Below are 26,119 nucleotides of genomic sequence, written 5' to 3'. Positions count from 1 at the left end.
TTGTCAAGCTGTGCTGTCAAATGTATACAATACAGCGTTAAAGGAGAACAAGACTGGTACCTGCAAGAAAACTGGCCGCACTTCCCCCTTCCCCACCCCACCCCCTTTTTCTTCCCATGTGTTCCCAAACCACGGATGCGCTGCTGAAACCTCGTTTCACTCCATTATTATTATTATTATTATTTTCAATAAGACACAAGGGGAGGGGAGAAAGAAAAAAAAAAAAATCCTTGCCGAGAGCAAAAAACACACGTGTATAAAGCATGGTGCTGCAGAGAAGAAATGGAGAAGCCCTTACAGAGATCACATTGATTGTCTCGTCATAGGTTTAGTCGTCATGTTGAGTGAAAGGTAACGAGTCACAGCACAGAAACCGAGCCAAAAAGAAAAAAAAAGAAAAGATCAGTTCTCTTTAAAAAAGAAACTGAAAACCACAATAATACTACAAAAAAAAAAAAAAAAAAAGGAAGAAGGAAAAGCAGCACACTCCACGTACTCTAAGAAATTCTCTCACCCTGGCTACAGGAAGAAGTTGCATTCGATTGAAATGGTTTCGGAGTCCCGGCCCGGCGGCCCCGCGGGGCGGCGCGAGCCCTGCTGACACCTCCGAGCTTTCGCCTACGGCCTCAAGAGAGCCGGAGCGGGGCCCGAAAGGTGCCTCCGCTCCCAGGAATCGCCCCGCATCTCCCAGACCCCGGGGGGGGGGGGGGGACCGTTGCTCCCAGAGCGGGAGACGGGATCCGGTCGGGAAAGCAAGGCCTGCGGCAGCTCAGCCTCTCCATGTGCCTGAAAAAGTACTTTAGCCCTTGAAAAAGACGACTCGGGACTTTGGACCCATTTTCCTGCCCCGGGGGAGGGCGATGGCCAGCAGCGAGAAGACGAAGAGATAAAGTGATGCCTGGATCCCTCCGGAAAGGGAAAGCGCTGCAAGAGGCAAGTGCAGACTCGACAGCAATGTAAACAAGTCTCTTTTTCCAGTTCTCCTCTGTAGAATACTGAAAAGGATCTTCAAAAAGGATCTTTTTATTCAAGTTTCGTGAGCTCCGATTCCGAACTGAGGTATTCGGTGCAGAAAGGTTAACACTTTCTTTCAAGCTAAGAGGATTCGAGGGGAGAGCAGGGAGGGGGCCGGATTTCAGCCCCGTCCCGGAGGACCGATCCTGCCCTAACACTGCAGGAGGGAGGGAGGGAGCCGGCTCCGACGAGCCGCCACGACCGCTTTGCCACGGGAGATTCCCTGCAGCTGCCCGGAGCCCGCGAGGCCGATGGGGCGAGCGGCCGGAAAAGGAAGCTCTCTGGGGAGAGCCGCCGCCGCTCGCTGGAGCCCTGCCCGGCCCAAAACGCCTGGAGCTGCTCAACGGCAAATCGGTCTTCGAGAAAGGTTTAGGAGAAGTGCATCGAGGGAAACGACCTGGCGTCCGCCATCCGAGGATTTAAGCCCTCGGAAGACGAGGCCGACTACTGTGCTAGCGTTAAGGCGCCCAATTTCTGTCTCTGCTCCCCATCACCAAAATCTGGCGGAGGTCAAATTTCTAGAGTGCTTTGCCGAGCGGAAGTGCAAGGTGGTGACGCGACAGGGAGACAGAGCTCCGCTGCCGAGCTGGTGCCCAGAGGCGGGAGGAGACCGAGCGGAGAACGCCGAGGTCCCCGCGCCGCTCCTCCGCGGGTAAAACTCACGTGAAACGCGGAGAAAATGTGCTTATCGCCCAAAGGCCAAGACCGAAGCTTCGTATTTGGTTCTAGGAGTTTGGCTTTGGTAAAAGAAAGAAACAGTGCGACGGGACTTTCCCACCTGGGGATCCGACTCCGACCGGCCGGCGGCCCCTTGGCTCGGCGGCCTCGGCCGCGCTCCKGCGGGAGCGGGGCGGCGTGCCGCCTCCCTGCGGAAAGCCTGCAAAAACGGCAAGYGGCCCTGCCCGTTTCACACGACAACGGAAACCGCGACAAACAAAACCCTAACGGAAGCCACCTTCATTTAAAAAAAGTTAAAAAGGAAAAAAAAAAGAAATAATACATTATTTTGGTTACAGAAATGCTTTTTCCTCCTTTAAACACCACACAGAAGAGCCAAAACGCGCGGCTCGCCCGTTCCTGTAACAGTCTTGCGGACCAAGAGAAGGCGCGTGGCCACCGGAGGCGTCGGGCAGAGCGAAGGCGATGGGGGCGGTGCGAAAGCGGCATCCTTTAACCGACTTTTCTCCCCAGCCCGGTCCAAAGCCTGGCTCCCAAGGATTCATCCCGGACACCTCCGGGGCGGCCACGGACGGCGCCTCGGCCCCAGCCCAGCGCTCCCTCCCTTCCGGCAAGGCCGGGAAAGGAGAGAAGGTTGGCGGAAAGGATGGTGTGTTCAATACTTTGTGCCCTGTCAGCCCGTTCTCATTCTCTGCATCCCAGTCTTTGGCTTTGAACAGACTTGTGATATGGTGAAAGAGTATTGGTTTTTTTTGCACATGATACTGTTACAGTAATTCAGGAAAAAAAAAAAACAAAAAACAAAAACAGTGCAACATTCTCGAATGCTTCAAACCTGCATTATAAATATGATTTTTAAAATTAAAAAAAAACAAAAAACAATGATCCCACATACACACACGCTAATAAAACCTGCCAAGATGCTGCATTAGAAAAATAAACACAGACTTATTTAGGGTTGTGAATAAGGACTTTGAAGTGCATTTTTTTTCCTTATTTAAAGGCTAAAACTTTCAGATTTTTTTTGTGATTTTTGTTGTTTTTTTTAAAGGTAAATGCTTGTTTCTTTATAAATATTTTTTTTTTTAAAAAAGCAACACTGACTCTCATATGGAAACGGCCACACAATAAGAGAACAAAAATTTAAAAAAGAATCGTTTCTTAGGATCCAACATTTTGCCAAGAAAAAAAAAGAAACCAACAGAATCCCTAAAGTGCCTGGTGTAGGGAGGGAGGTTCCAGCAGCGCATCTGCGGGCGAGCAGACCGCGGGGTTGGGCAGCAGCACCCGTTTTTGCATATAAATGACAGCTGCCAAAAGGATATTTTAGTGTCCCAGGTACAGTAGATCTTGATCAAGTGTTTGTATTGGAATCGAAGGTTGAGCGTGAGAAAAGTGTGACTCAGAGAGAGGAGCGGTAACAGTGGCACTTGGCCAGGAGCTAACACCCACCCCAGCGTTTGCAAGAGCATCGAATTCCCCAATACCCCCCGCCCCCCCCATCCCACCAAGAGTTCAGGCTTCCCGGTCTGGCTAGACGGTGTCGCGGAGGAACGAGCGGAGCGGAGCGAGTGCTCGGGGGCAGCGGGGGGACGCGGCGGCCCCGGGGGGCTGCAGCGAGGGCAAGGCGGGGTGAGAGGCCGGGACGGGGGACTGGCAAAGGCTGGGGCCAATTTCAATCCACTCCAAAGGCTGGGACCCAAACGCTCTTCCCATCTCTGGGCTATTGGATGGTCCCAACCCACCGCCTTTTTTTTTTTTTTTTTTTTTTTTTAAGTTTTGATTTTTTTCCTCAGTTCAATTCTTTCTGGCCACAGAGCCAAGCCGCTGCTCGAGGGAAGCGGTGTGAACCTCCCAGCAGCTCCCAGGCCACTGCGAGATGCAGAGAACGGCAGGAGGAGCCCTGGCAGCAGGGAAGGGCTCGACTTATTGGGAGAGCAATCCCACTTTGCAATTTCTAAAGGGGAGCTGGATAGCTAGAGGAAGCTAGAAACTTGTAAGTTCCTTAAAAGAAACAAAAAAAACCCAGGAAGCCCCAAAGAGAAGTCAGGGGCAAGTCTCCAAGTACCTGCCTCATCTCAACCCTGAGCCTGCAGCATTCGTCTCCGGTCCTGCAGTCAGAGGAATCACGACAGCAGGGTGGAAGCACGCGCTCGCACGGGAGAGGATGCAGGAGGAGCAGGGGTGGGGAACGGTACTGCCAGCTGCTCCTTAATTCATTTAACAGCTTTGGCACCACACTGGCAATCAAGCAAGAAGAGGAAGCTCTGAACTCTTGGCTTATCCGGCCACACTAGAAGGCCTGCCCAGTCTTGTTCTCCTTTAAAGTGCCCTATATTTATAGAATTTCTAAATAAATATAATAAGATATTAGGTCACCCATAGTTTAAGCTACTCCGAGTAACAGCCGTCTAAGCCGATGGCATTGTGCCGGTCCTTGCTGTAGGGGCAAGTGCTGCCGTTGGGCAGGGCCCCGCAGGCTGCGGTTTTGGCTGCAATGCCGCAGTTCTTGAGGAGGTTGAAGCTGAAAGAGCTGATGGCGTCTTTAGGTGGGAAAGGCTTCATGGTGGAGAGGATAAGTGCCAGGCAGTCGGCAACGTCCTTGTTGGGGGCGCATGCCAAGGCTGGGGTATGACCTAGAACAGAGCCAGGAGTGAAGGCGACGCAGGCCGGCAGCCGCCTCCCCAGCAGGGACCAGAGGATGCTGCAAGGAGGCCTGGCCCTCGCACACAGTGCATCTGCGCGAGCATCATACTGCCCTGCTGTTAATTAGGCCTGGTTCTCTGCAGGGTAAATAGCCTGGGCACCGAGCAGCGCTGGGGCAAGCCCCAAACACAGCGCTGCCAAGGGAGGTGCGACCAAGCCCCTGGCTGCCCTGCGCCTCGGTTTCCCATCTCCAAGACAAAGACAAACCGCCTCCGCAAGGTAAGCGCATTACAGAGCGCGAGGCCATTGTGCCGCGGGCCCAGAGACCGCGGGAACATGAAGCGGGCAGGCAGATCAGCCAGCACCGCATGGGCCTTTGTCGGTTCTGGTTCCAGACTGGACTAATTTCTGGACACGCCTGGACCTTTGATTCAATTGCTTTGACTGGGGCAATTTTCATTCCACGAGCTGAGGGGCCAGGACTTCTGTTTGTCTTTATCTCAAAGGACCCTGCTTTTGAGCACTGGCAATCCACGCAGTTTCAGCAACTGCTTTGAAGCGTGCCAGGATCAGCAGGAACCAAATAAAAGAGCCTCAGAAGCCCTGGCAGTGCAGCAGACGCAATGATATTTTTCACAACTCAAAGGTATTTCAGCAGAGCAAAAACTCTGCTGGGAGAAAAGCTTCTGGCCACCACAGCCAGTTTCTGCCAAACTTGCAAGTGAGTCAACAGCTTATCACTAGCTCAGGCTGGGCTGGTTTTGTGCCTGACCACAAATGGCAGGAGAGCCAGACAGTGACCAGAAGATTCATGGGAGGAGAAAGACACATATTTCAAATACCTGTGGGACCTGGAAATACTTCTACTAACTGACAGAGGATCACAATGTGGCAAAACCCTTACCCAGGCTGCTCCCACCAAGCCAAGAGCTGAGAACGCGGAGCTCAGCTGCAGAAGGGACACAGAAATCCTTCCGATCCAGGCTGAGCAATTCCCCGAGCAGCCCCCTGTTCCCCAGGGACGTCATGCAGCGATCACGCCGAACGCGACCCCAGCCAGCCGTGAGGAGTACTCACCTTCTTCATCCACAGCCAGCACAGTGGCACCTCTGCTGAGCAGGGCCTGGACGACAGAGGCCAGTCCGTTGCGAGCTGCGATGTGGAGCGGCCTGGAGGAGAGCAGCGAGAGGAAGCGCGTTAACCGGATGGGGCTGATTCGAGAGCCAGAGCAGAGCCGGGAGCAGCCTGCCCAAGCAGTGCTGACGCTCCTGCCGGCTCATGCATGGATCTTCCCAAGACCGGTGCCCACGCAGCCGTTTTGACACAAGAGCTTGGTTCTGGGGCTGCTCCTGTGAGAGCTCAGCATTACGGGAGAGCCGGGGCTCTCAGCTGGCCACCGACAGCCAGAGGCAAGATTCAAGTGCAGGAGCTGGAAAAGGTGGGCATGGAAAGGAAGGTGCCCCACACAGCTCAGACTCTGAGGAGAGCAGCCTGCAGCCCGGCCCAGGCCCTGGGCTGTGCTTCTACGTCTGCGAGAGCAGCCAGCCTCGCAGCGAAGAGCCACCTTCCTAGGACACGCTCCATGTTAAAGAACAAAGGGCTGCTGTGACCAGCTTCAAGGCAGACATTTGAGGCCTTACTGACTTTTCCTGAGCTCACCTGTTTGCACTTTCACTGCACGCACCAAGCAAGAACACACCTCCTGCCACCACCCTCTTTTCTTCTTGCCCATACAACACCCGCACCCAGCAAAGCCCTGTTTTTTTCCCCACCATTGCCAGCTGTCCAAATACTCACATCTGGAGAGCACTGTTACTTGCATTGATAAGGCCAAGGTCTTGGGTTTCCCCCAGGATCAACAAGGCACACTTTTCATGACCCTGGAAAGGAGACCAAATTGTTTATACTGCATGAGCACAAAGGCTGGGGTAATGGATGGGACCTGAGTGCTGTCTGAGTAGAACGTGATTCCCAGGAATATGGACCTGCTCTCTAAACACCTCCTTCCAGCACCGTTTACCACTTTGGAAGGGCCTGAGAAGGCAGATGCTGCCTCCATCTCTTTCTTGACAGCGTCTGCTTTTTTGCATTGAATACACTGATCACAAGCCTGCTGCTTCCACCAAATCCTGCACCAGGAAGCACACCGAGCTCAGAAAGCTCCCTGAGCTGGGATGCCCCAGGAAAAACACAAACAGGTTTGTGCTACGATTTAAGCTGCTCTAAACTGAATCAGGAGCATCTGCACAGGTCAAGCCAGCTGAGCGGGCATGCAGAGCAAGCCCAGGGCCCTCGCCTCCACTCCAGCAGGGCAGGAGGCCTGTCTACCTCTCAGCAGTAAGGTTTCAAGGCTGAAGGTGATGGTGAACACAACCACAGCTGATAAGCGCTTGGCTCCCTACCTTGCTGCAGGCCAGGTGAAGAGCTGTGTTCTTGTTGACATCCAGCACAGTTATATTTGCTTTTGCTCGGTACAGCAGGAACTCTGAAATCAAGAGGGGCAGCTGCTGTTGAGAAGATGAAGCACCAAGCCTGGCAATATGGGGCAGCGGCCACATGCTGAGGGGGCAGGAGCGGGGCAGGAGTCCCAGCGCGCCTGGGAGAGGAGAGGCATGGGCCCTGCTCCCACTCGGTGGTGAACTGGAGAAAGAGGCTGCTCTGGTGGGGACAGCTGGCAGGCTCTTACCGCCCCAAAGAACAGCCAGAAGCACTGGCTTGCCCAAGCAGCAAATCCTCCCCTCTGCCATTAGAGGTTCGAGGAACCAGCTGCGCGCAGTACGCAGAGCACTGGAGCAGGACAGAGATTTCAATGCCTCACTGCGAAAGCCCGCGACGCGACCTGGAAGCGCCCAGGGAAGGAGGGAGGCTGCCAGCCACATACCAACTGCTGCAGTGTGCCCGTTCTCAGAAGCCATCATGAGGGGAGTCCTCCCCAGCTTGTCAGTCATGTCCACCTCAGCTTGGTGGCGCAGAAGCAGCTGTAAACCATGGATGTTGTCTGCAAAGGCAGCAGCGTGAAGGGGTGTCCTGTGAAGAGGAGAGAGTGGGTGAAGAGGATGGCACAGCACCACCCCAGCAAAACTGCCCCGGCCTGCAGACAGGTTTGGGGATGCCATAGTCCCTTTATGCTGCAGGAAGGGCAGGAACAGGGGAATTTACTTTTTGCTGCTGGACATGGCCACCCCCTATGCAGCCACCCCACAGGAGCTTGCCCCGCTGGGCAGACTTTGCCCTGAAGTGGGTTGGGAAGCGCCAATGCAGATGTCCTGGCAGGGCGAGCACGTGGCAGGGACCCCATAGCCACACAAGAACAACGAACTGGGAGAGGTGCGGGAGTCACAGCCACCACCCAGCAACCCTGGCGAGGGGGCCACAAGAGAGGGAAGAGTCTGCGCTCACCTTCCTTTGGCATCTCTGCTATTAACAATCTTGGCACCTAATGCTTCCACCAGCATTTCAGCAGTGCCGTCCTGGTTGTTAATTCTGTGGTGGGGATGAGAAGGAACGTTAGAACAAGGCTAGGCAGCATTAGCACATCTGCCTCACCCAGCGCGAGGGAGCAGCACATTCCAGAGGCTCAGAAAGGATGCAAACAGCAGCTTGTCTGGAGGGATTTAGGGTAAAAGCTTTACTCTTCTTGGTATTACTCAAGGAAACAGAGTACCGTGCCAGTACCGCTGTGCTGTGCGCGGCCGGCGAGACAACTGCTTTACAGCTCCCAGAGGACCTCCAGCGGTCCAGCAACTGCCTACCCACTGCAGGGAGGCTGGGACAAGCAGGCAGCATAACCCTGAGAGGTGGCAGGGCGCCCGACTAGAAGAGATTCTGCTCTTGTCAGGAGCGGCAGGGTTTGGAGCTCATCCTTCTGCGGGTTCCTGCCCACTCAACCCACAAATTCCCCCTCCCACATCTTCTGCGTGAGAAGAACCCAGGGCTTGCCCCAGACGCCACTTACACTGCACAGTGCAATGGAGTAAAGGGGTTTCCTTCTAGGTACGCAAATGGATTGTGTTCAAGTAACAATTCAAGACAATCTTCATGCCCTGTGAGAAGAGAGGGATGTGAATACATCAGTACCAGAGGACTAAAGGCCCCTCCAACTTCCCTCATGACTGTCCTAAGAGCTGGAGGCCCCAGAGGCCCCACGTACTCTGGAACAGAACTGCCCAAACACATTAAGAAAACAGGGGCCTGAGAGTGCCCTGCTCCTGTCCGGTCTTGGATTCTAGCAGGGGGACACCGTGGGCTGCCCCAGACCAAGCAGAACTCCAGAGCAGATCAGCCAGCAAAACCCACAACAGGGAGAACCGGACCATCGGCACAGAAGCGCCCAAACACTCCCCTTCCCCACCGCAGAGGCAGCGGTTTTGTTTCCTCTGACTGCAAAGCTGCTGCATTTCAGGAGGCTTCTAATTCCACACCTTCTCCTTAAGGACTTCACAGTCACATTGGTAGCTCCCCCTTGAAACACTGAGACTTCCCTTCCTGTTGCTGTATCAGTCCTACCACTCCCTGGAGCCAGGGTGATGGCCAAGTAATCCTATAAACCCAGCAGTCCTGGAGGAAGCAGCATCAGCTATTTTATAATAGCTGTTTTCATGTTTCATCCCCCTTTTAAAGGAGCTTGGCAGGGAGAAACAAATCCCTGTCTCCCTCCAGATTTGTGCTTTCCACCAGGCTGAATTTAGAACTGGGCTGACAGTTCCTGGAAGCAGTAGGGGACAGAGGGACAACCCAGCTCCTCAGTCTTTACCAACATGAAGGCCAAGCCACCATCAACTCAACTAACAGCACGGCAGTGTCATTGCATTGCTTAACCCACAGCCATCACAGAAAGGGAACAGCCCACACACGCTGTTCCAGCTAGAGCCAAAGAAGACAGTTTGACTACAGCTTGCTTTACAACACGCACCTCAGAGAGGTATTAGAGCGTTTTGGTAGGGCTCCCTCTTACCAATCAATAGCAAAGCAGAACAGAAGGGGGAAGGGGCCCAGCCCCGCTCCTTACCACTATATGAAGCCCAGTGCATCGGTGAGTAACCGCTGTAGTCCACCACAGAGTCCAGAGGGTCAGTAGAGAGGGCTGCCTGCAGCAGGGTCCTCAGGATTTCTAAGTGCCCGCACGCCGACGCAAAGTGGATCGGGGTCCGGCCTTTGAAATCCCGACACAGAACGAAGGCATCGTGGTCCAGCAGGGCAGCCAGGCAGTCCTCACAGCCCGTCACAGCCTGCGTCCGGAAGAGAGGACCGAGAGGTCAGATTTCCTCCTTCAACCATTAACAACAGAACCATCCCCTTCTTCCCCAGCTTCCTTCTCAAATGCTGCATTTCAGGAAGGGAAAATGGGGTCTTTTACCGAGGACTGTTACGACAAGAGAAACCACTTGCTTGTCCTCCAAGCAGCCTCTATGTAGGAGACCTCTGAGCAGAAGTTAGAGCTCCAGGACAACCTCTGGTCCCAGAGACACACTCACCCCTCGATGCAGGGCGGTCCTGCCCCTCTTGTCCGCTGCGTCAGCCGTGGATCCCTTCTCCAGAAGAAGGTGGACACAGTCAACGTGGCCATTCATGATCGCCAGCATCAGTGGGGTTCTGCATGGGGCGGGACAAGCAGCAGGAAGGATGGTGGGTTTGGAAACCATGACTGGGTTCCAGCAGCACCCTCTTGCTCCTGTCCAGTCACCCTTGCTGGGCGCCTGGTTTGAGCGCTGGCTCGGGGAGGTGAGCATTGTCAGGGGTGTGATGGGAACCAGGTTTCTGAACCCTGCTCCTGGGGCAGCTGCTAATTTGCTACAGTCTTTGACTAAAACATTTACTGCCCACGGTAGAGGATGCACAGAAGAGAGCRTTCTGGGACACTCCAAGAACCTACAGCTGTAACCTGCAAGGAGCCTGACCCTGTGACACACAGGGCCCAAGAGAAACGCCCAGAGAAACTCACTGGCCGTGGATGTCCATGACGTCGGTGATGTCCGCCCGCTCCCCACTGTCTATCAGGAGGTGCAGGGAATCCGTGTTCCCATTGGCAGCTGGAGAAAACACACAAGGAAACAAGGAGTTGCACACACATACAGATGGGTCCCCTCCTTCCAACCACTGCGTAAGCCAAAGGAACGGGCTCGTGCTCAGCAGACAGCAGCACACGTGGCTGGGCGACTTCGTTATATGGTTGCTAAGCTACAGGATTGATTAGCACGTGCATAAGCTTAGCTAAAAACACGTGTGTGCAGAAACTGCTGGTGTCTTCTCTCCCACCCACTGCTGAGCTACTTAGACCCTTCGCTTCTGTTGGCATGCCACAGCAGGTTGTGCTGGCCCCATCCTGGCTCTAAGCATCATCCTAAACCACAGCCCTTTCCCTCTCCCCGAACAGCAGCTGGGTAACAGGCGCCGTTGTCACTGGTGGCTTCCAGGACAGCTGCTCAAGGCCAGTCTAACACCCTCCTAACTCAGCAAACAGCAAATCTACGACACCCACAGCCCAGGCACCAAAGGCCTGAAGGGCTCTGGACTTGCCCCCTCACCGTCCCCCAGCCCCTTCTGCCCTCCTTCACCTGCAGCGTGGAGAGGTGTCCACTTCCTCTTCCTCTCCTTCACCAGGGCGGACGCGCCGTGGCTGGTGAGCACCTCCACGCACTCCGTGGAGCCTCTCTCCGTGGCGAGGTACAGCGCTGTCCGCCCCTTGTGGTCCCGCACGTCGAGGTTCACGAGGGTTTCGGCAAGTGTCTTTAGGGCTTCACAGTGACCATTRTAGGCCTGAGGGCAAAGCAGAGCACATCAAAGCAATGCCCAGAGAGACAGCAGCCGGGAGTCCCCAGCACTGGGACAATTCCCACTCTCTAGGTCCCTTYGGCCAGCTGAGCCCATGCTCAGCCATCGCCTCATGTTCGCACTCYGATACACAAAGCCCTCACCCACACCTGCCCCTGCCTACACGGATGAGGGAGGTGGCTCCAAACAGCAGTAATCAAAGTCCTGAAAAGAGCGAGTAGCTTAAAACACAAATCAAAGGGACTTCGACCCACGGCCTGTGGGGACTGCCACACTCGTGTTTCCCAGGCTGCCGGCTCCTTTCCTTCTCTGCCCTGCTCAGCATCGACAGCCCCTGAGACCCAAGTCTCCACTGCATGAGAGCAGGCACCTTTCCAGGGTGCAGCGCAAACCCTGGCAGAGAGGCAAGTGCCCTCTGCAGCCCTGGGGCTGGGCCAACCATACTTACAGCTAAGTGCAAAGGGCTGACTGGAATGGTGCTTTCCACATCCTCCAGGCAGTTAAAAGACATCTCCAGGAGCTGCAATAACCACAAGGAAAACATAAAACCATAGCTGATCCTTGAAAACACGCTATCATGGAGGCTTCAGGAGGCACCTTCCCCACCAGCAGTCTGCAACAGGGTGAAAAAATCTGCTCATCAGCTCCAGAATGACCCGAATCTCAGCATGGAGCTTTCCTTACACAGCTTTGGGCCCCGTACAGACAGACACATCCAGTCTTGCTGTCCAGAAGCCTCCCCACTATTCATGTGGTTTCCTATACCCACAAAGCCCTAAGCTCACCCCATATCAGTTTGAGCAATTCAAACAGAACTACAAGGCTTTTTCTCTACTGCAGCAGCTCTTCCCTGGGACAGGTCTCCAGGCTTTCCTTTAAAAATCCAACCTTGCCAGGGACTCAGGCAAAACATCCGCACTTTTCCCCTTGCTAAGTAACCGGGCTCCTTTCTGGGGCATTTCAGCCAAGCCCAAGGCTTCCCTCCACAGTATTGCCGGCACRATGGCTCCCCAAGTCCCCTGTGCTCTTTAATCCTGTGCATCAAACCCTCCTCCCTTCTTCCTGGACAAACCCCGACATTGTAGTGCCTAGAACACACACAGTCCTTTAGCAACGCCTGGACGCTGCAGGGCTGGCCAAGTTCCTGGRGAGGGACTTCTCCCTCCTGTCTCCTGGCAGCACAGGGGGTGTCACTGGCTTACTCACCAGTTCAAGGTTCTGCCTGTTGCCGTACGCAGCTGCATAGTGGACAGCGGTATATCCCTGCTTGTCCCGGAGGGATGGGTCAGCACCATTATCCAGTAAGAACTCTAAACAACTGCAACAAGCAGGAAAAAGTGGAGATCAGAGACGCAGAGCTTTGCGGGGAACTTTGATCTCCACCTGCTCAGAGCAGATGGAACAAATGCAAATGTGGTACTAATTGCTTCAAGACATGGAGTGTGTAGAGAGACCCAGGAGGACCTGCGAGTCCTCTGGAAGTGAGGAGGGCTCCATGACCAGGCTTGCCTCAAGAATCAAATCAGCAGATGTTTCTTCCAGCACATCACTGCTCAGTTCAAGGTAAGCGGAAGCAAACAATTTCCAGCAACTGCATGCAGGGGTCAGAGGGAAGGGGTAAACAACAAACAACTGCCAGATGGGGCTGCGATGCAGACTCACAAGAATGCCTCCTTCAGTCTGGACTCCTTCAGTGGCTCCTCATCAGTGTCATGGCTGTTTCCTGAATGAGTCTCTGCTCTGAAAGGTCAGAGGCCTGCATCAGTTTGCTGAGATACAGCAAGCATGGGGGACTGCAAATGGGGAGAGATGGAACCAGGCCACCTAGTCTAACTCCGCAAGGAGASGGCTCTGTGCCTCACTGACTATTTCCTGCTCAGTCCCAAAAGCAACCCCGCCTTTAATCGCAGCTCATGCTCACAGCAGGGTCAGCAYCGGCCCTCTTCCACAAGCGAAGAAACCCTCACACAGTGTTTCTTGCTCAGCACTGGAGCAAATCATGGACAGAGCACAAGGGTCCCACCTTTGCCACTAGATTATCCCTCTCTTACCCACGCTTCTCAAAGCACTGCCCATCTTCACAAGCCATTAAGCACCAGCTGCCAGGGGTGGCTAGCGAACAGCAGAGCATCTCCTCCTACCAGGGAGAGCCACTGCCTCCAGCCTCAGCCGCGAGAGAAGCACTCGCCTCCGAGACACTCACCTCCTGTACGTGTCCGAAGCAGCAGCATAGTGTAAGGGGGTACAGCCTTTACAGTCAGTCTCGTTAATACTGGCTCCTGCAGTGACCAGCGTCACCGTACACTGATAGCTGCCGTTGGCAGCTGCGTAGTGCAGTGGAGTCCTGGGAAGAGGGAAAGGAGAAAGGGGCTTAGGAGCACTGCCTSCCACACAGCTGGAGAAACTTGCCTGGCATCGAGGTAGGACTGCAGAGAGCTAGCCACCCTCCAGCTCCTGAGCTGCACCCTGCTCTGACTCAAAGTTTTGGGTCAATGGCTCCTTTTTGAAGAGCCAGAGCTGGACTGCTTGGGGTGAGACAGGCTGAAGGAAGCAGCGTATGCAGAGGACCTACTCCAAAAGCCTCCCTGGAGATGGCATTTTGCTTCCTGATAAGCCCAAGTGATCAACCCACCCAGAGTCCAAGCTGACATCCTCACATCCTAAAGCCCAGCTGAGTCCCATCCCAGCGCTCTAAAGCTTTAAACACCAAATGCAGCAAAGGTCTCAGGAAGGTTTTAACCCAAAACCCAGGCTCTGTGCACTGCAGCTGTTTTAGGGGCTGGAATAATCACCTCTGCCCCTTTGCAAGGCCCACCACACACTTACCTTCCAAACTTATCTCTCCTCCTCAAGTCAGCACCACTGCTCAACAGCAAATTAAGACATTCAACATTCCTACAGGAGTGGGGAGACACGTTAGACACAGATCAGAAGGGACCACAGCAGGAACATGAACTCCTCCTAGTCACAAACAAGACAGCTACTCTTCTCACCATACAACCTGGCTGTGCCAAAGCTCACATTCAGTCTGTGATCCCAGGACAGCACAAGAGCCACTACCATGGCTGGATGCTGCACATAAAAAGCTCTTCCCTGCTCTCTAGCGAAATAACCCTTACATGCTTCCTGCCTTACCAGAGCTATGCTGCATTGTATAGAGCTCTCAAATAACCAAGCAATTACAGAGAGACATTAGCCATGGCATTAGTGCAGCTGACGCACTGGATTTTATGCTACAAAAATGATCTAGGATTTCTGGCTTCTGCGTCAGTGCTCTTTGCGTGCTTTGTTCCCCCCACTAAGAAAGGGTAACGGCGCTGTATTGCCTAAGGACAGGGCTCTAACCGGCTCTCAAGCAGTGTACAAACATAACAGAAATGAGGTCCTTGACAGGATTCTACACCTCTGTCCTATCGCTGCAGCAGCATTTGTTCTAAACGCAGCATGTGAAATCAAACTCCCTGGCAAACAGTACGAGGCATTTACACAGCCAGTTAAATCCCTGCTGCTTTTCAGGCATCACCTCGTGAACCCCTTACAAACCCCAGCCAAGGAAGCATTTTAGCCCCATTTTAAAGAAGAGTAAAGAGCTGCAGAGAGGAGTGACTGGGACAAGTCACAGAGTCAGAAACAGAACAGGGCTGAATTCCTGGGCATTTTCACTCCTGGCTCTGAGCACAGGTCTCCGCTCTCTCCCAAAGCCAGAAATGGTACCCAGGGTTCCTGACTCCCAGTCCTGTCCAGAGTGCAACACTGTGCTGGGTTACACGCTACAGCTCACAGTCTGAGAGGAGGCATAGATTTGGGCTTAAAGCAGCCACCTATGCCCTGTGCACAGCTCACCCTCCAGAAGCAGCAGCGTGGAGGCAAGTCCTCCCGAGGTTGTCAGGTGTGTTGATATCGAAGCCTGCAGACAGCACGTGCTCATTGCTCAGCGAGGAGACGATACTGTACAACTGACCTGCAYGGCAGGAGGGGCAGGGAGTCAGGGCAGAAGCCTCAAGGGCTCGCCCGAGCGCCCTCGCCACAGGAGGGGTGGCCGAGTCACTCACCTGAGGAAAGTAGCTTACGACAACAGTCTGAAAATCCAAAGAGAACAGCTAAGTGCAGAGGGAACATGTCGTGGATCCCACGCCTGCCAGGAGACGAGAAGGGAGTCAGGAGAGGGGGCGACCCTGCAGCCTGTCCTCAGAAAGTGTTGGCACCTGCCAACCCATGGCCACCATCCCTCAGGGGGACAGGGTGGACCGTCTGGGTGACGGTTCCTGAATCCTCCAGCACAGGACAGGATGGGGAGAGGGAGGAAGAGTCTTTCCTTACCTTGCAGTGTCAGCACCATTCGTCATCAAAGTACTAATTAGCAGCTCGTGGCCATATCTAGCAGCAACATGGAGGGGGGTATTGCCGTATTTGTCAGCACAGTCAATCTCACTGCCTAGAAAGGAAAAGCCAAATGCTTTGCCCAGGGATCTCTGAGTTCTAGTCCCAAGCAAGGATCCTGGTCTMAAAGGGACTCAGATTGCAGCAGGGAGGGTCAGACAAGCAGTCCAGGATGTTCCCACTGCCACGTGCCTGTCTTAGCRCTGCAGCTCAGGGGACACCGCCAAGAACTTGACTCCATTCAGTATCATGGAGAAGAATACAAACTGCTCTCTGAGCTGAGAGCCCAGTTGCAAGCACCGGGCATTAGATCTCCCCCTGTTGCCACAGGAGCGGATGTGTTTGGCCCTGGAGGCCTCCAGCTGAACCCCTGGGGTGTCTGCCAAGTCTGCAGCCCTCTCACAGGAATATTGTCTTTCAGGGCYGGACACGGCAGTGGGAAGGGCCTTTGGCCATGGCAGTTGTGACCCGGCTGGAATTTCAGTTCCCTCATCTGCACTTTACTGCCCTTGAGAGCTAGACCCAGGCAACGCACATGCCCTCCATCACCCCTCAACCAGCACAGGACCACCGGCAAAGGTCCCAAGGGCAAAACACAGAGCACAGAAGCAAATTTGAGCGATAATCATGCAGGGAGATCCTGGAGGCAGGTGCTGAGAAACACAAGAAAAGGACAGGGTAAACGCAAGGCGAGAGGAAGCAGCCACGTACCRTTCTGAATGAGGATCTGTGAACGCGTGAACCGTCCGTGAATGGCAGCCATGTGCAAAGGGCTCTTCCCTTCCTTACTCTGTAGGGAGCAGAAGCCAACATTGCACCAGGCTTCCAGCCATCACCCTGACCTCACCCCYGGGCAGCAGGTCCCTGCGCCCCCCACCACGCAGTTCGACCCCTCAGCGCCCGACCTGAAAGTTGACATCAGCTCCRTTGTTCACAAGAAGCTCTAGGCACAGGGCCCCATTGGTGGAGACGGCAGCAAAGTGCAGAGGGGTGAAGCCCTTCTCGTTAGGCTGATTGACGTTGGCGCCGTAATTGACCAGCTCGTTGGCCACGGCATCTTGGCCCATGTAACAGGCAATGTGAAGTGCAGTGTTACCGAAGGAATTTGGTTCATCGATCTGCGGGAGCAACAAACCCCAGAGGATTTGGGGATTCAGGGAGAAGAGAGGCAGCCAAGAAACTGCCAGTGCTCCTGACACCACCCTCTCCTACAGGCATCTCCAGACCGGCTTCTAGCTGAGCTCTCCCTCCTCGCAGCCCGGGCCACCCAGGCCGCGGGGGCCTTACCTCGACTCCCAGCCTCAGCAGATGTCGCACAACTTCAATCTGGCCGCTGGCTGCCGCAGTGTGGAGCAGGGTGTAGCCCTTCTTGTCCTTACACATCACATCGGCACCCCGGGCCACCAGCAGCTTCAGAACTTCCAAATGCCCTGCCCGAGACACAGACTTAAGAGCCAGGGGACCTTGGGAAACAGAGTCCCGGGCACTGCAGCCTTTGGGGAGCAGTTGCCCAGCCTCAGAAGTGAATCCACAGGCAGCAAGCCATGGGGGAGAAGAAACCAGAAGAACGCTTGCAGGAAAAACCTACCTAGGAAAGCTGCCCAGTGGATGGGCTGGCGATCCTTCTTGTCACAAGTACTCAGGCTGGCCCCTTTGTTTAACAGCAGATTCACCATCTAGATGAGGAGAAACAGTGAGAGAGGCAGGGCTGCCATTTCCTTGCAGCTGTGCAGGCAGAGGCACCTTCTTCCAGCAGGCCTCCTGCCCGGACTGTGAAACCCGGGCAGAGGAAGGAGGACACAGGCAGGGCCCCCGATGCCCGAGCCCGCCTCGCCTACCTCGAGGTGGCCGCTGTGCACGGCGTGGTGCAGCGCCGTGCGGCCCGTGCGGTCCGCGACATTTACGGTGCTCAGCAGGGGGATGATGGCCTCCACGCACTTGGTGGCCCGGTTGGCAGCAGCAACGTGCAAAGGCGTTTGCCAGTACTTGTCGCGGGCATTGACATCTGCCGAGTGCTTCAGGAGGAGGTGAAGTGCCTTCTGGCAGGAGCAGAGGAAAGAAAAGCTCTGACCCAACCTGGTGGAGCCCAGAGGAGCCCTCTAACAAGGTGAGGGGAAAAGCTGCACCTGGGTCCATCTCACGTTTTCAGATTCACACCAACCTGCAGCCCTGAGAGTCAGAGCTGCCTTTGCATGGCTGAGCTGAAACTACTCTGRTACAGCTTTTTCCTGCTCCGCTAAAGAGAAGAACCTGTTTGCTTTTGCAGCCCTGGGCTGCTCCAACTCCTTCATGCTGCATCGGTTGTTCCCTTCCAGGATGGATTTCAGTGTGGGGAACCTGATTAAACAAGGTTCATCCCTGCCGGGTGAAGGTGTGAAACGTGACTGCACAGGGGGTGCTGGGATGAGAGAAATATCACTGAGCCACGTTATCTAACAATAAATGAGTGTTCATCCATGACTCACRAGGTGTAAAATGCCCGGGGGATGATAAATGTGACACACTGACCTATATTTTATAGTTATTTCCCCCTTTTGCTGGTAGAGGCAGTTTGCTGCACCCCCTCCACTCATTTTCTTTGCTGTAGTTTACAGATTGCCTGCTTCCAAGAGGCATAAGGACAGTGTTTCTCACTATCCCAGCTCGCTGCTGCTGCCCTCTTCTCCCAGGGTTAACCGTCGTCCCTGTCTCCTCTCAGAGCCTAGCCCCAGCTTCTCCCTCCCCAGACGATGCTTCATAACACTGAGGAGAGAGACCAGCTGGACAGCATCCCACCCAGGAAGCATTCCTGGCTGGCAGAAGCACACTGAAACTGCAGGACAGTACAGAAAAACAGCAACCCTGGAGAGCAGGCACTAGGGAGGAGAGATGGGAAGCACTCAGGCATGTCTGGGAAGGCTCCTTTCGGTGACTAGGCATGCAGGGCCCTCCAGGGGCCTCGTGCCAAGTGCCCTGGTGAAGAACAGAACAAGAGCTGCCACTCTCCAACACATCTGAGCTGAGAAAGAGAAGCAAACAAGCGTGCTCGAATTCACAGACAAGCAGCACTTCAGACCTGACAGCGAACAGTCCCAGCTTGCTGAGCTCCTGTATTTTGGCAGCCCACAGTAACTGTCCACACATGTTCATAGCCCACAGCAAACGCCCCGAGACGTTTAAGCTAATGTGTTTTGCCTCATGTCTGCTGCCGATTAAAAGAATTCATGCAACCGGTCGATGTGTGGTAACTTGCMCTGCATGTCAGATTTAGGGCTTCTGATCCCCTGGCTCCGACCAAGGTGACCACAGAGTTTCTTGCTCTCAAGTAACTCAAAACAGGACAAAGTTAAGTGGGATGAAGTCAAGCCCACAAAAAGCTGAATGTCAGGAAATCTTTCTAACAAGATCCATTGGAATCATCTCCCAAGAGAAAGGGTGAGGGCACAATCATCCCTCAATTAAATGCAAAGCTGGATTAAACAAATCTCTTAGGAAGATGRGAAAGGGGGGAGGAGGAGGATGTTGTGGGGAAAACCCGCATGCTAGTTCCTGGCTAATGGAGGGAAGGGAACCAAGGGGACCTTTCCCAGCTCTCATTTTCAGCCTCTGAATCACGAGTTCTTCCCCTCTCAACTGTGTAATGAGAACACCCATCTCAGCCAAAACAAGGCAAGGTGGAGAGCAAAGAGAGAAGCACAGTCCCTCCTGCCACCGGCCACGCTACCCCCAATCCAGAGCACCCACCACCTCTGTGCGAGGAGCAGATGAAAACGGAGCTCGTGTCAGAGGGAAACCTACCTCGTTACGAGAAGCCGCAGCACGGTGCAACGGGGTTAGCCAAACAGTGTCCTTTGCGTTAACATTAGCACCTGAGGAAGAACAAAGCAAGGGATCAGGGAACAGAGGGTGACCGTCTGCCCACCGCTCCAGGGTCCCACGGCAGGTTGGCAGTCGTCTCTGAGGCACCCACCGGGCAAGGGTGCATCCCGGTTCTTCTGCAAAAGGGGGCCTGCAGTGAGCCTTAGGTGAGGACAGATCTCGTGAACTGCAGGAGGAACAAACTACGTCCCTTGGACAGCTGTGCCAGCGCACGGCTAAGGACCCAGCAAAGCGGGGACCGGAGAGACTACATCTCCCAGAGTGCCATGTTCCGCGCTGAGCCAAACGGCCGCAGCAGAGGCCAGCCTGCAGTTCCGATCCCTGCTTTAAAAAGGAGGCCACTTGAGACAGAAAACAGGGCATTTCATGCTGGGAGCTGTGGTCTCTGCATTGGGAAGGAAAGATGACAGATTACTGCCATCCCTGTTCCAGATCTGTGCCAGACACTTGTCTAACAACCCCCGAACCCCCCTGCCTTTCCTTGCCGCTGAGAACTCGACACGCACGCACATGTGAAAACCAACACAGGGCGCGTAAGAGCGTCTCACGCTCTGCAGATGGAGTCGAACATCCCCAATCCTGTTTAGCAGGACCTCAGCGTGGATTTTCCCAAGCTTCTCCTCGTCAGGCTCACGTAGGATCACGCCAGCCTCAGGGCTCCCCCACACCGCGAGCAAGCGCCTGAGAAGCCCCAGGCGCCCAGAGGCACCGCCGTGGCGAATGGCAGATGAGGAGACTCCTCTCCGCGCTGCAGAGCCACAGGCCCTGAGCACAAGGCTGACTTTCTTTGGAGGGAAATGAAGGGCAGTTTCAAGCCAAGTAACATAAGCCAAAATAGAGCAAAATCCCCTATTTCTTAACCATTCCCTTTCCACTGGCCAGGGAAACTGGCCTCTCCTGAGTATCCTGCTGTGCTAGGTGTCTCAGGAGCATGCATCCTCCCTGCACCCTCCTCCAGTACCTTCTTCCAATGCTGGACACTCCACACACATCCTTCTCCTGGCCTGGTTTCCACCTCTGCTATYTCAGTTCCAACATGCTTCACTGTTTGAACAAGTCACTTAGCAATGGCAACATTTCCTAATCTTTCCCTGGCTGTAACCCCTCTGGCATAAGTATGAGTACACGGTTGTTYGGAGGGTGGCCAAAAACTATTGCTCTGCACCCCTAAAACCAGAGGAGATCACAAAGGTGCCTTAAAGGCAGCTCCAGCACTTGGGCCAAGTGCCTCGAGCCTTGGCCCTTACCTGACAGTATTAGGAGCTCGAGGATTGCAACATCTCCTATGTAGGCAGCAGCATGCAGCGGCGTTCGTCTTTCTTGGTCCTGAGCAGGGACGTAGGAAACAAAAACCGTCTATTAACTTTGAGGAGGCCAGGGGGATCCTTTGCAACAAAATCCCTCCTCCACTCCAATCTGCCCCAACGCACCCCCATAAGTGTGTGCAGACATCTCAGGGCATGGGACAGGGAGAAAATTGCTTAGATCTCACAACCTTCTTCAACGCACGGGGGAAAACCAGCTCTGTGCCACACTACAGCCACTTCAGAGCTCCGTAGGGGCTGAGCCCATACCTAGCGGTGGGGCAGAGGATGCCTGGGGCCTGTTCTCAGCACAGGATGGGGAGGCTGCACCTTTGCCTGGCTGTGTCAACTCAGGCAAGACGTTTCATCCCTTTCTCCKATTCCCCAGAGACCAGCCCGGCCTCGCTTTGGTGTTACTAGACTTAATAAATATCTGCAAAGCACTCCGAGATCCTGAGATGAAAGCCTGGCAGTGCTCTGACAGTGCACAGACCATCCCCGTACACTTTTATGCTCTTGGACAACAATAAAAAACACTTAGAATTACAGACAGCTCAGATCAGCCTGCTGCTGGAGGCCAGAAAGGTGCAAAAGCCTCTCTCAAATTTTATACTGGATCAGCCAGAAAAAAAAATATCTTTCACTTCTGTTTACTCAGGGCTGGGCCCTGGGTAACCTCTGCCTTGAAGCGTTTGGTTCAGGCTTTCCTCCGGGAATATGCCACGTACTAACGCCAGGAAGCAAACAAGTAGGAAGCTAGAAGGACACAATTCATTTCAGGCCCCAAATTTTGTGTTTGGAGGAAAAAAAATAATAGCTTTCATTAGGTTAAAAACGGTTTGGAAAACAGTGTAGCTCCATTTTTTGTAACATCTTGTGCTGGCACAGCCAGGCAGGAGGATGTGAAAGTGAAACCCAGCTTGCAGGTCACTGAACAAGCAAGGACATTTCTAAACCTGCACACAGAAAAGGAAATTAAGTATTAACAATTGCGGTTTTATTCCTTCAGTAGCTGAGCAGGAGCTCAACAAACCGATCCCAATACTCTCAACGATCCCAATACTCTCCTCGCAAGAGAGGACGAAGCGTTACCAGGTTCCTAACCAAAGCAGTCACGGAAAAAAATCCTCGCGCTATCTTTGCGTAATAAGCTAAGATACGATCTAATCATTAGTCGTGCTGGCTGGCACACAAGCAACAGCGCAGGGCTGCCCTTACCTTCCCGGGACACCGGCCAGCGTGAGCGTCCGCAGCGCCTGCCCTTGACCGCCGGGTTCGAACGCAGCGYGGATCCGGGGTAGGCGCCGGCGCTGACCCCGCAGGCCGGGCTGGGAGGACGCCACRCCGAAGCGCTCAGCGCGCCGCGAAACGCACACGAGCACGCCAAAAAGCCCGTGTCAGCCAGCAGCACAGCTGGGAACAGCATGGATCGGAGACCCAATTAACGCCACAGCTTAGATGAGAACAAGACGGTGAACCAGAACAGACTGCTCTTGCCGAGAGCTCACAACTTAGTCCGGCTCCCGGGCTGAGAGCGCGGTAACTGCTGACCCGGCACCRGTCCAACTGTGCCACCATGTCACGGAGACCTGGGCCGATGCAGTCAGGGCTGACGAATCCGCCAGCCTGCAGCACAGCAGGCTGCATTTCTTATCTGCGCATCTGCCACCGATTTGTTAGCGGGAAGCTTGTAAACCAGATCAAGGGAGCGTATGCTAACAAGCCRGACTGGAACGTTCACACGCAGGTTTCACCCCTTCCTTCGCTGGAGCCTGGTTTTCACGGTCCTGGTAAATCACACTCGTCACCGCCAAACTGGGGCTACCAAGRGCCGCTCTGCCAAGCGCCAGCCTGGCCGTTTGCCAGCATCCGGAGGGACGCACCCACACAGCACTGGAGAAGGCACCGTGCTCCCRGGGACGAGGATGCGGCCTGGGGAAACCGCGGGGCGCAGCGCTAAGGCAGCACCCGGCCCGTGAGACGCTGCTGCACGGCCGCTCGCCCCGGCCCCGATGGGAAGAGCTGTGCCAGCACGCTCTGCCGTCCCGCCCCGCTCTGGAATGAGCGTGAAAACCACCCTCTGCCACAAGCTTAAAACAAGAGYGGTGGAAACACCTTCCTAATGCTTGCAACGTTAATTCCGCTCTGCTGAACGGTTCCAATCCTCCTCCCCGCTCTGGGGAACCACCTTATCGTAGGACAGACCGGCTGTGTTCACACCAAACTATTTTGGGTCACTGTCCCAAAGGAGAAGAAGGTAAACTGGCAGTGCAGCAAAGCTGAGTCTCCGTGAARAGTCCTCCCACACACCCCACAGTTTCTCAGCTCTGCTCTAAAATGCTCAAAAGCTCTAGGAGGTTCTCACAGTCTCCCGGGGAGGTATGGAAATCCTGTAGTTCTGCGCATCCCGTTTTACAGATGGCAAGACTGAGGTAACAGGACAAAGCTGCACAGCGAATGGCAGCCAAGCCAGGAACACAATCCAGAAGTCTCTGTTTCAAAACCCCAGCTCTAACCATCCTTGCAAGAAGGAACCCATCCTGGTTGGCATACAAATCTCAGTGGCTAAACCTGTGCCCTCCCCTCCAGCTAAAGAACTTTTTTGCAGGGGGGAAGGAAATAGGGACAGTTGAATCAAGGAGGGCTATACCCGAAAAGAAAGCAAAGCTGGGCAGCACTCACCAATACATTGATATTCTCCTTCTGATTCAGCAACGACCGCACCTCCTCTATATCACGGTTGAAGATGGCTTGGACCAGAGGAGGCTACAAAGAAAAAGACAAGCGAGCTGTGAAGGTGGTCGCAGGCACGCGGAGGACACGGCTGGGAGGAGACCTGGCACGTCCAAGACCGACACCAGCCTGGTTTAGCAAGGATCTCGCTACGCAAACGAACGCCCTTCGTCTACCGTCTGCCAAAGACAGGCCCGCTGGCAGCATCTGGCAGCGTTCTTGCATTTGCAGCAGCGTAAAGTTTTAAGTGTCGATGCTGTTTGATTTCTGGGTTTCATTTTAAGCCAATGAGAAGTCACTTCTAAAATAACTTGAACAAACTGAAGTGGATTTAGCATTGATAGGAAATTCATAGGGAATAAATACTGCAGCCACGAGATGCAGAAGAGCGTTACAGACTGCACCAACGCTGCCCGTCAACAGGCCTCAGGGCTGCATCCAGAAAGCCTACGTACGGCTGGTCCCAAGACCCCTCGGCTTGCTCCTGCGCTACCAAGGTCACTCGAAACGTAATACACTCTACGTTAGGAGCAGGATTAAGCTCTTAGCAGCGCAGCCAGCACCAGGGGCCAGTCTTCAAGTCAGCAAAGGTAGCTGTCATGATGTGGATGGCTGTCCACTGGGGAACAGATCAAGGAGTCATTGGAAAAGCCTCCCCGTTTCCAGAGTCCAAGGAGCAGCGCTGATCATGGACATATTAGCTCGGTCTCCAACCACGCGCACGGGAACTCAGCGTAGCTCTCCGTGCTCAGGCCCCTTGCCACGCGCTCCAGGTCCACTCATGTCATCAAGAGCTTTAGCCACAGCCAGAAAATCCCACCTCCAAGCAGGTGGTATAAGACAGGTCTGTATAGACTGTGAAATCAGTTTTGCCAAGACACAAATACGTGATGCCTCCTGCTCTCCTGCAGAAGACCCTGTATTCCTTGCTGCTCCCCTATTTCCTGAGGAACAGCTATGACGCTGCGCCAGCTACGATGGCACCAAGGGCCTGGCAAAGCCAAGCCCGGAGCGCCTCCTGCTTCCTGCTGTTCGCACCTCAGCGACGTCACCCAGCAGACTTGGGTTAAAAAAGCACTAGCAAAGCTCTAGCCAAAGTCATAAAGTTAAGCACTGCTGCGGCCTGGAGAACGGATGTCCGGAACAGACAGAGCCTCTCCGCTGTCTTTGTGCCGGGCCAACATACCTCGTCGCAGAGCACGACGCGTGTGCTAGGGCAGGCAAGCATCGCCCACAGCAGCATTAAGCTCAGGTGCCGCCCAACCTCTGAGCATCGCCCGCGAACCCAGTGGCCTGTTTCTTGTTTCACAGGCCTAGAAATTACATTTTAACATTGCAAGATCTTTGGGGCAGAGACTGCGGCTGCTCTAAATCCCTCCAGTGCTTTGCACCCCATGATCGCTGCCAAAACCAACGCCTCCTTGCCCAGGGTAAAGCGGCAGTCCARCCCTCCGCTCCTTGCGCGGATCCGAACTGCAAGTTCAGGGATGCTGCGAGCAAGACGGAGCCGCGCCAGCCTCCAGCACCCCCTTCTCCAGCTCTGTTCACGTAGCAAATACTGGAGCTAATGGTCAAAACCAGCAAAAGCTTCTCATCTTGGCTTCTCAAAGGAATCACAGACCTTCATTTTCGAGGAAATCCCTTCTCGTCCCTGCCACCCAGCAATCCTCGCACTCATCTTTCTCACCCCACCATCAAAGTAAAAGCAGTTAAATATGGGGAACACATCCCAGGTCAGAGGGAACGTGCGAGTCATTCCCGTGGAATGCAGCAGACTCAGCATCACTCGTTAGACATTTAAAAAAAAAAGGTTAAAAAAAAAAAAAAAGGAAAAGGATTCGCAGACGATAATTATGCCCTGAGCAGTCTTCAGCAGAGCGCGGTTTGCAGCAGTGCTGGGTCTGACACACCCACCCACCATTCACAAGAAAAGCTAAATGTTTTGGTTACCAAAAAAAAAAAAAAAAAGTTCTATTTAAATCACAGATCAATCCCTCATCCTCACCCCTCCCCTTCTTCATCCACCACGTGAGGCTTTAAACATTTGCTGTATTAATGATACCACAGGAGCGAGGGACGAGAGGCAGGCGTAAATATTTGGTTTTGAGGGGCCAGCAGCCCAGATCATTGCTGGCGAGGATGAATAAAGATAGTTTATGCAAAATGTGCGGGGGGAAAAGGAGACTTTTGTGGGGAGCACGAAGTTAAGAAGATGCTGGGCATCATCTATCGAGGGGCTACAGCACAAAAATCAGGTCTAGGAATCAGGGGGACGACAAGCAGCATTAATTAATACTGCAGGGGACGGTCCCAGCCGGAGGGGAGGCAGCTCGAGGGTGCTCAGGAACGGGGGGGGGCCCACACGGGGGCCCCAAGGCGGGCAGGCGGGGGGCAGCGCGAGGGCCACGTGCCAAGGGAAACACGCACCGGCAACACCCCTCACCCTAGAGACGTCCCCAAAACCAGATGGGGGCACGGAGGGGGCCTGCCCGCACAGGCGATCCTTGGCGCGGGGGGGGGGACGACGACGACGACCCTGGGGCTGGTGCCCCCGGAGGTGCCACCTCCTTCGGGGCAGGGGGTGCCACCCCTGGGGACACCCTGTCGCTCTTGGGATGGGGAGACCCTGGGGCGGGGGGTCCTGTCCCCTTGGGGCAGGGGGTCCTGTCGCCGGGATCCCCCCTCCCCAGGGGAATTAGGGGCCCTGTGCCAGGGATCCTGTCCCCTCTGGAGCT

At 54.4% G+C, this 26,119-nt stretch overlaps 1 protein-coding gene across 2 annotated transcripts; it reads right to left on the bottom strand.

Moving 5' to 3' along the window:
- Positions 1–452: 452 nt before the first annotated feature.
- Positions 453–23,420, bottom strand: ANKRD52 (ankyrin repeat domain 52). 2 transcript variants are annotated; one of them, XM_026083062.1, is made up of 27 exons: positions 23,334–23,420; positions 20,595–20,673; positions 19,267–19,337; positions 17,328–17,528; positions 17,078–17,165; positions 16,777–16,919; positions 16,395–16,607; positions 16,201–16,279; positions 15,430–15,544; positions 15,162–15,244; positions 14,953–15,070; positions 13,936–14,004; positions 13,313–13,453; positions 12,772–12,849; positions 12,316–12,427; positions 11,558–11,629; positions 10,893–11,094; positions 10,280–10,367; positions 9,813–9,930; positions 9,347–9,566; positions 8,294–8,381; positions 7,738–7,821; positions 7,220–7,365; positions 6,741–6,823; positions 6,136–6,218; positions 5,416–5,507; positions 453–4,328 (listed from the first exon to the last, which is right to left on the bottom strand). In XM_026083062.1, the coding sequence occupies exons 5-27, from the start codon at positions 17,163–17,165 to the stop codon at positions 4,084–4,086; spliced, it is 2,760 nt and encodes a 919-aa protein (XP_025938847.1). In that variant the 5' UTR covers positions 17,328–17,528; positions 19,267–19,337; positions 20,595–20,673; positions 23,334–23,420; the 3' UTR covers positions 453–4,083. The 2 variants fall into 2 exon arrangements, with proteins under 2 accessions (XP_025938847.1, XP_025938857.1); XM_026083072.1 differs by lacking the exon at positions 12,772–12,849.
- Between the last annotated feature and the right edge of the window lie 2,699 nt (positions 23,421–26,119).

This window comes from Apteryx rowi, unplaced genomic scaffold (assembly GCF_003343035.1).
Source record: "Apteryx rowi isolate R43461 unplaced genomic scaffold, aptRow1 scaffold_1177, whole genome shotgun sequence".
NCBI lineage: Eukaryota > Metazoa > Chordata > Aves > Apterygiformes > Apterygidae > Apteryx > Apteryx rowi.
This window is presented reverse-complemented; position numbering and strand designations above follow the sequence as displayed.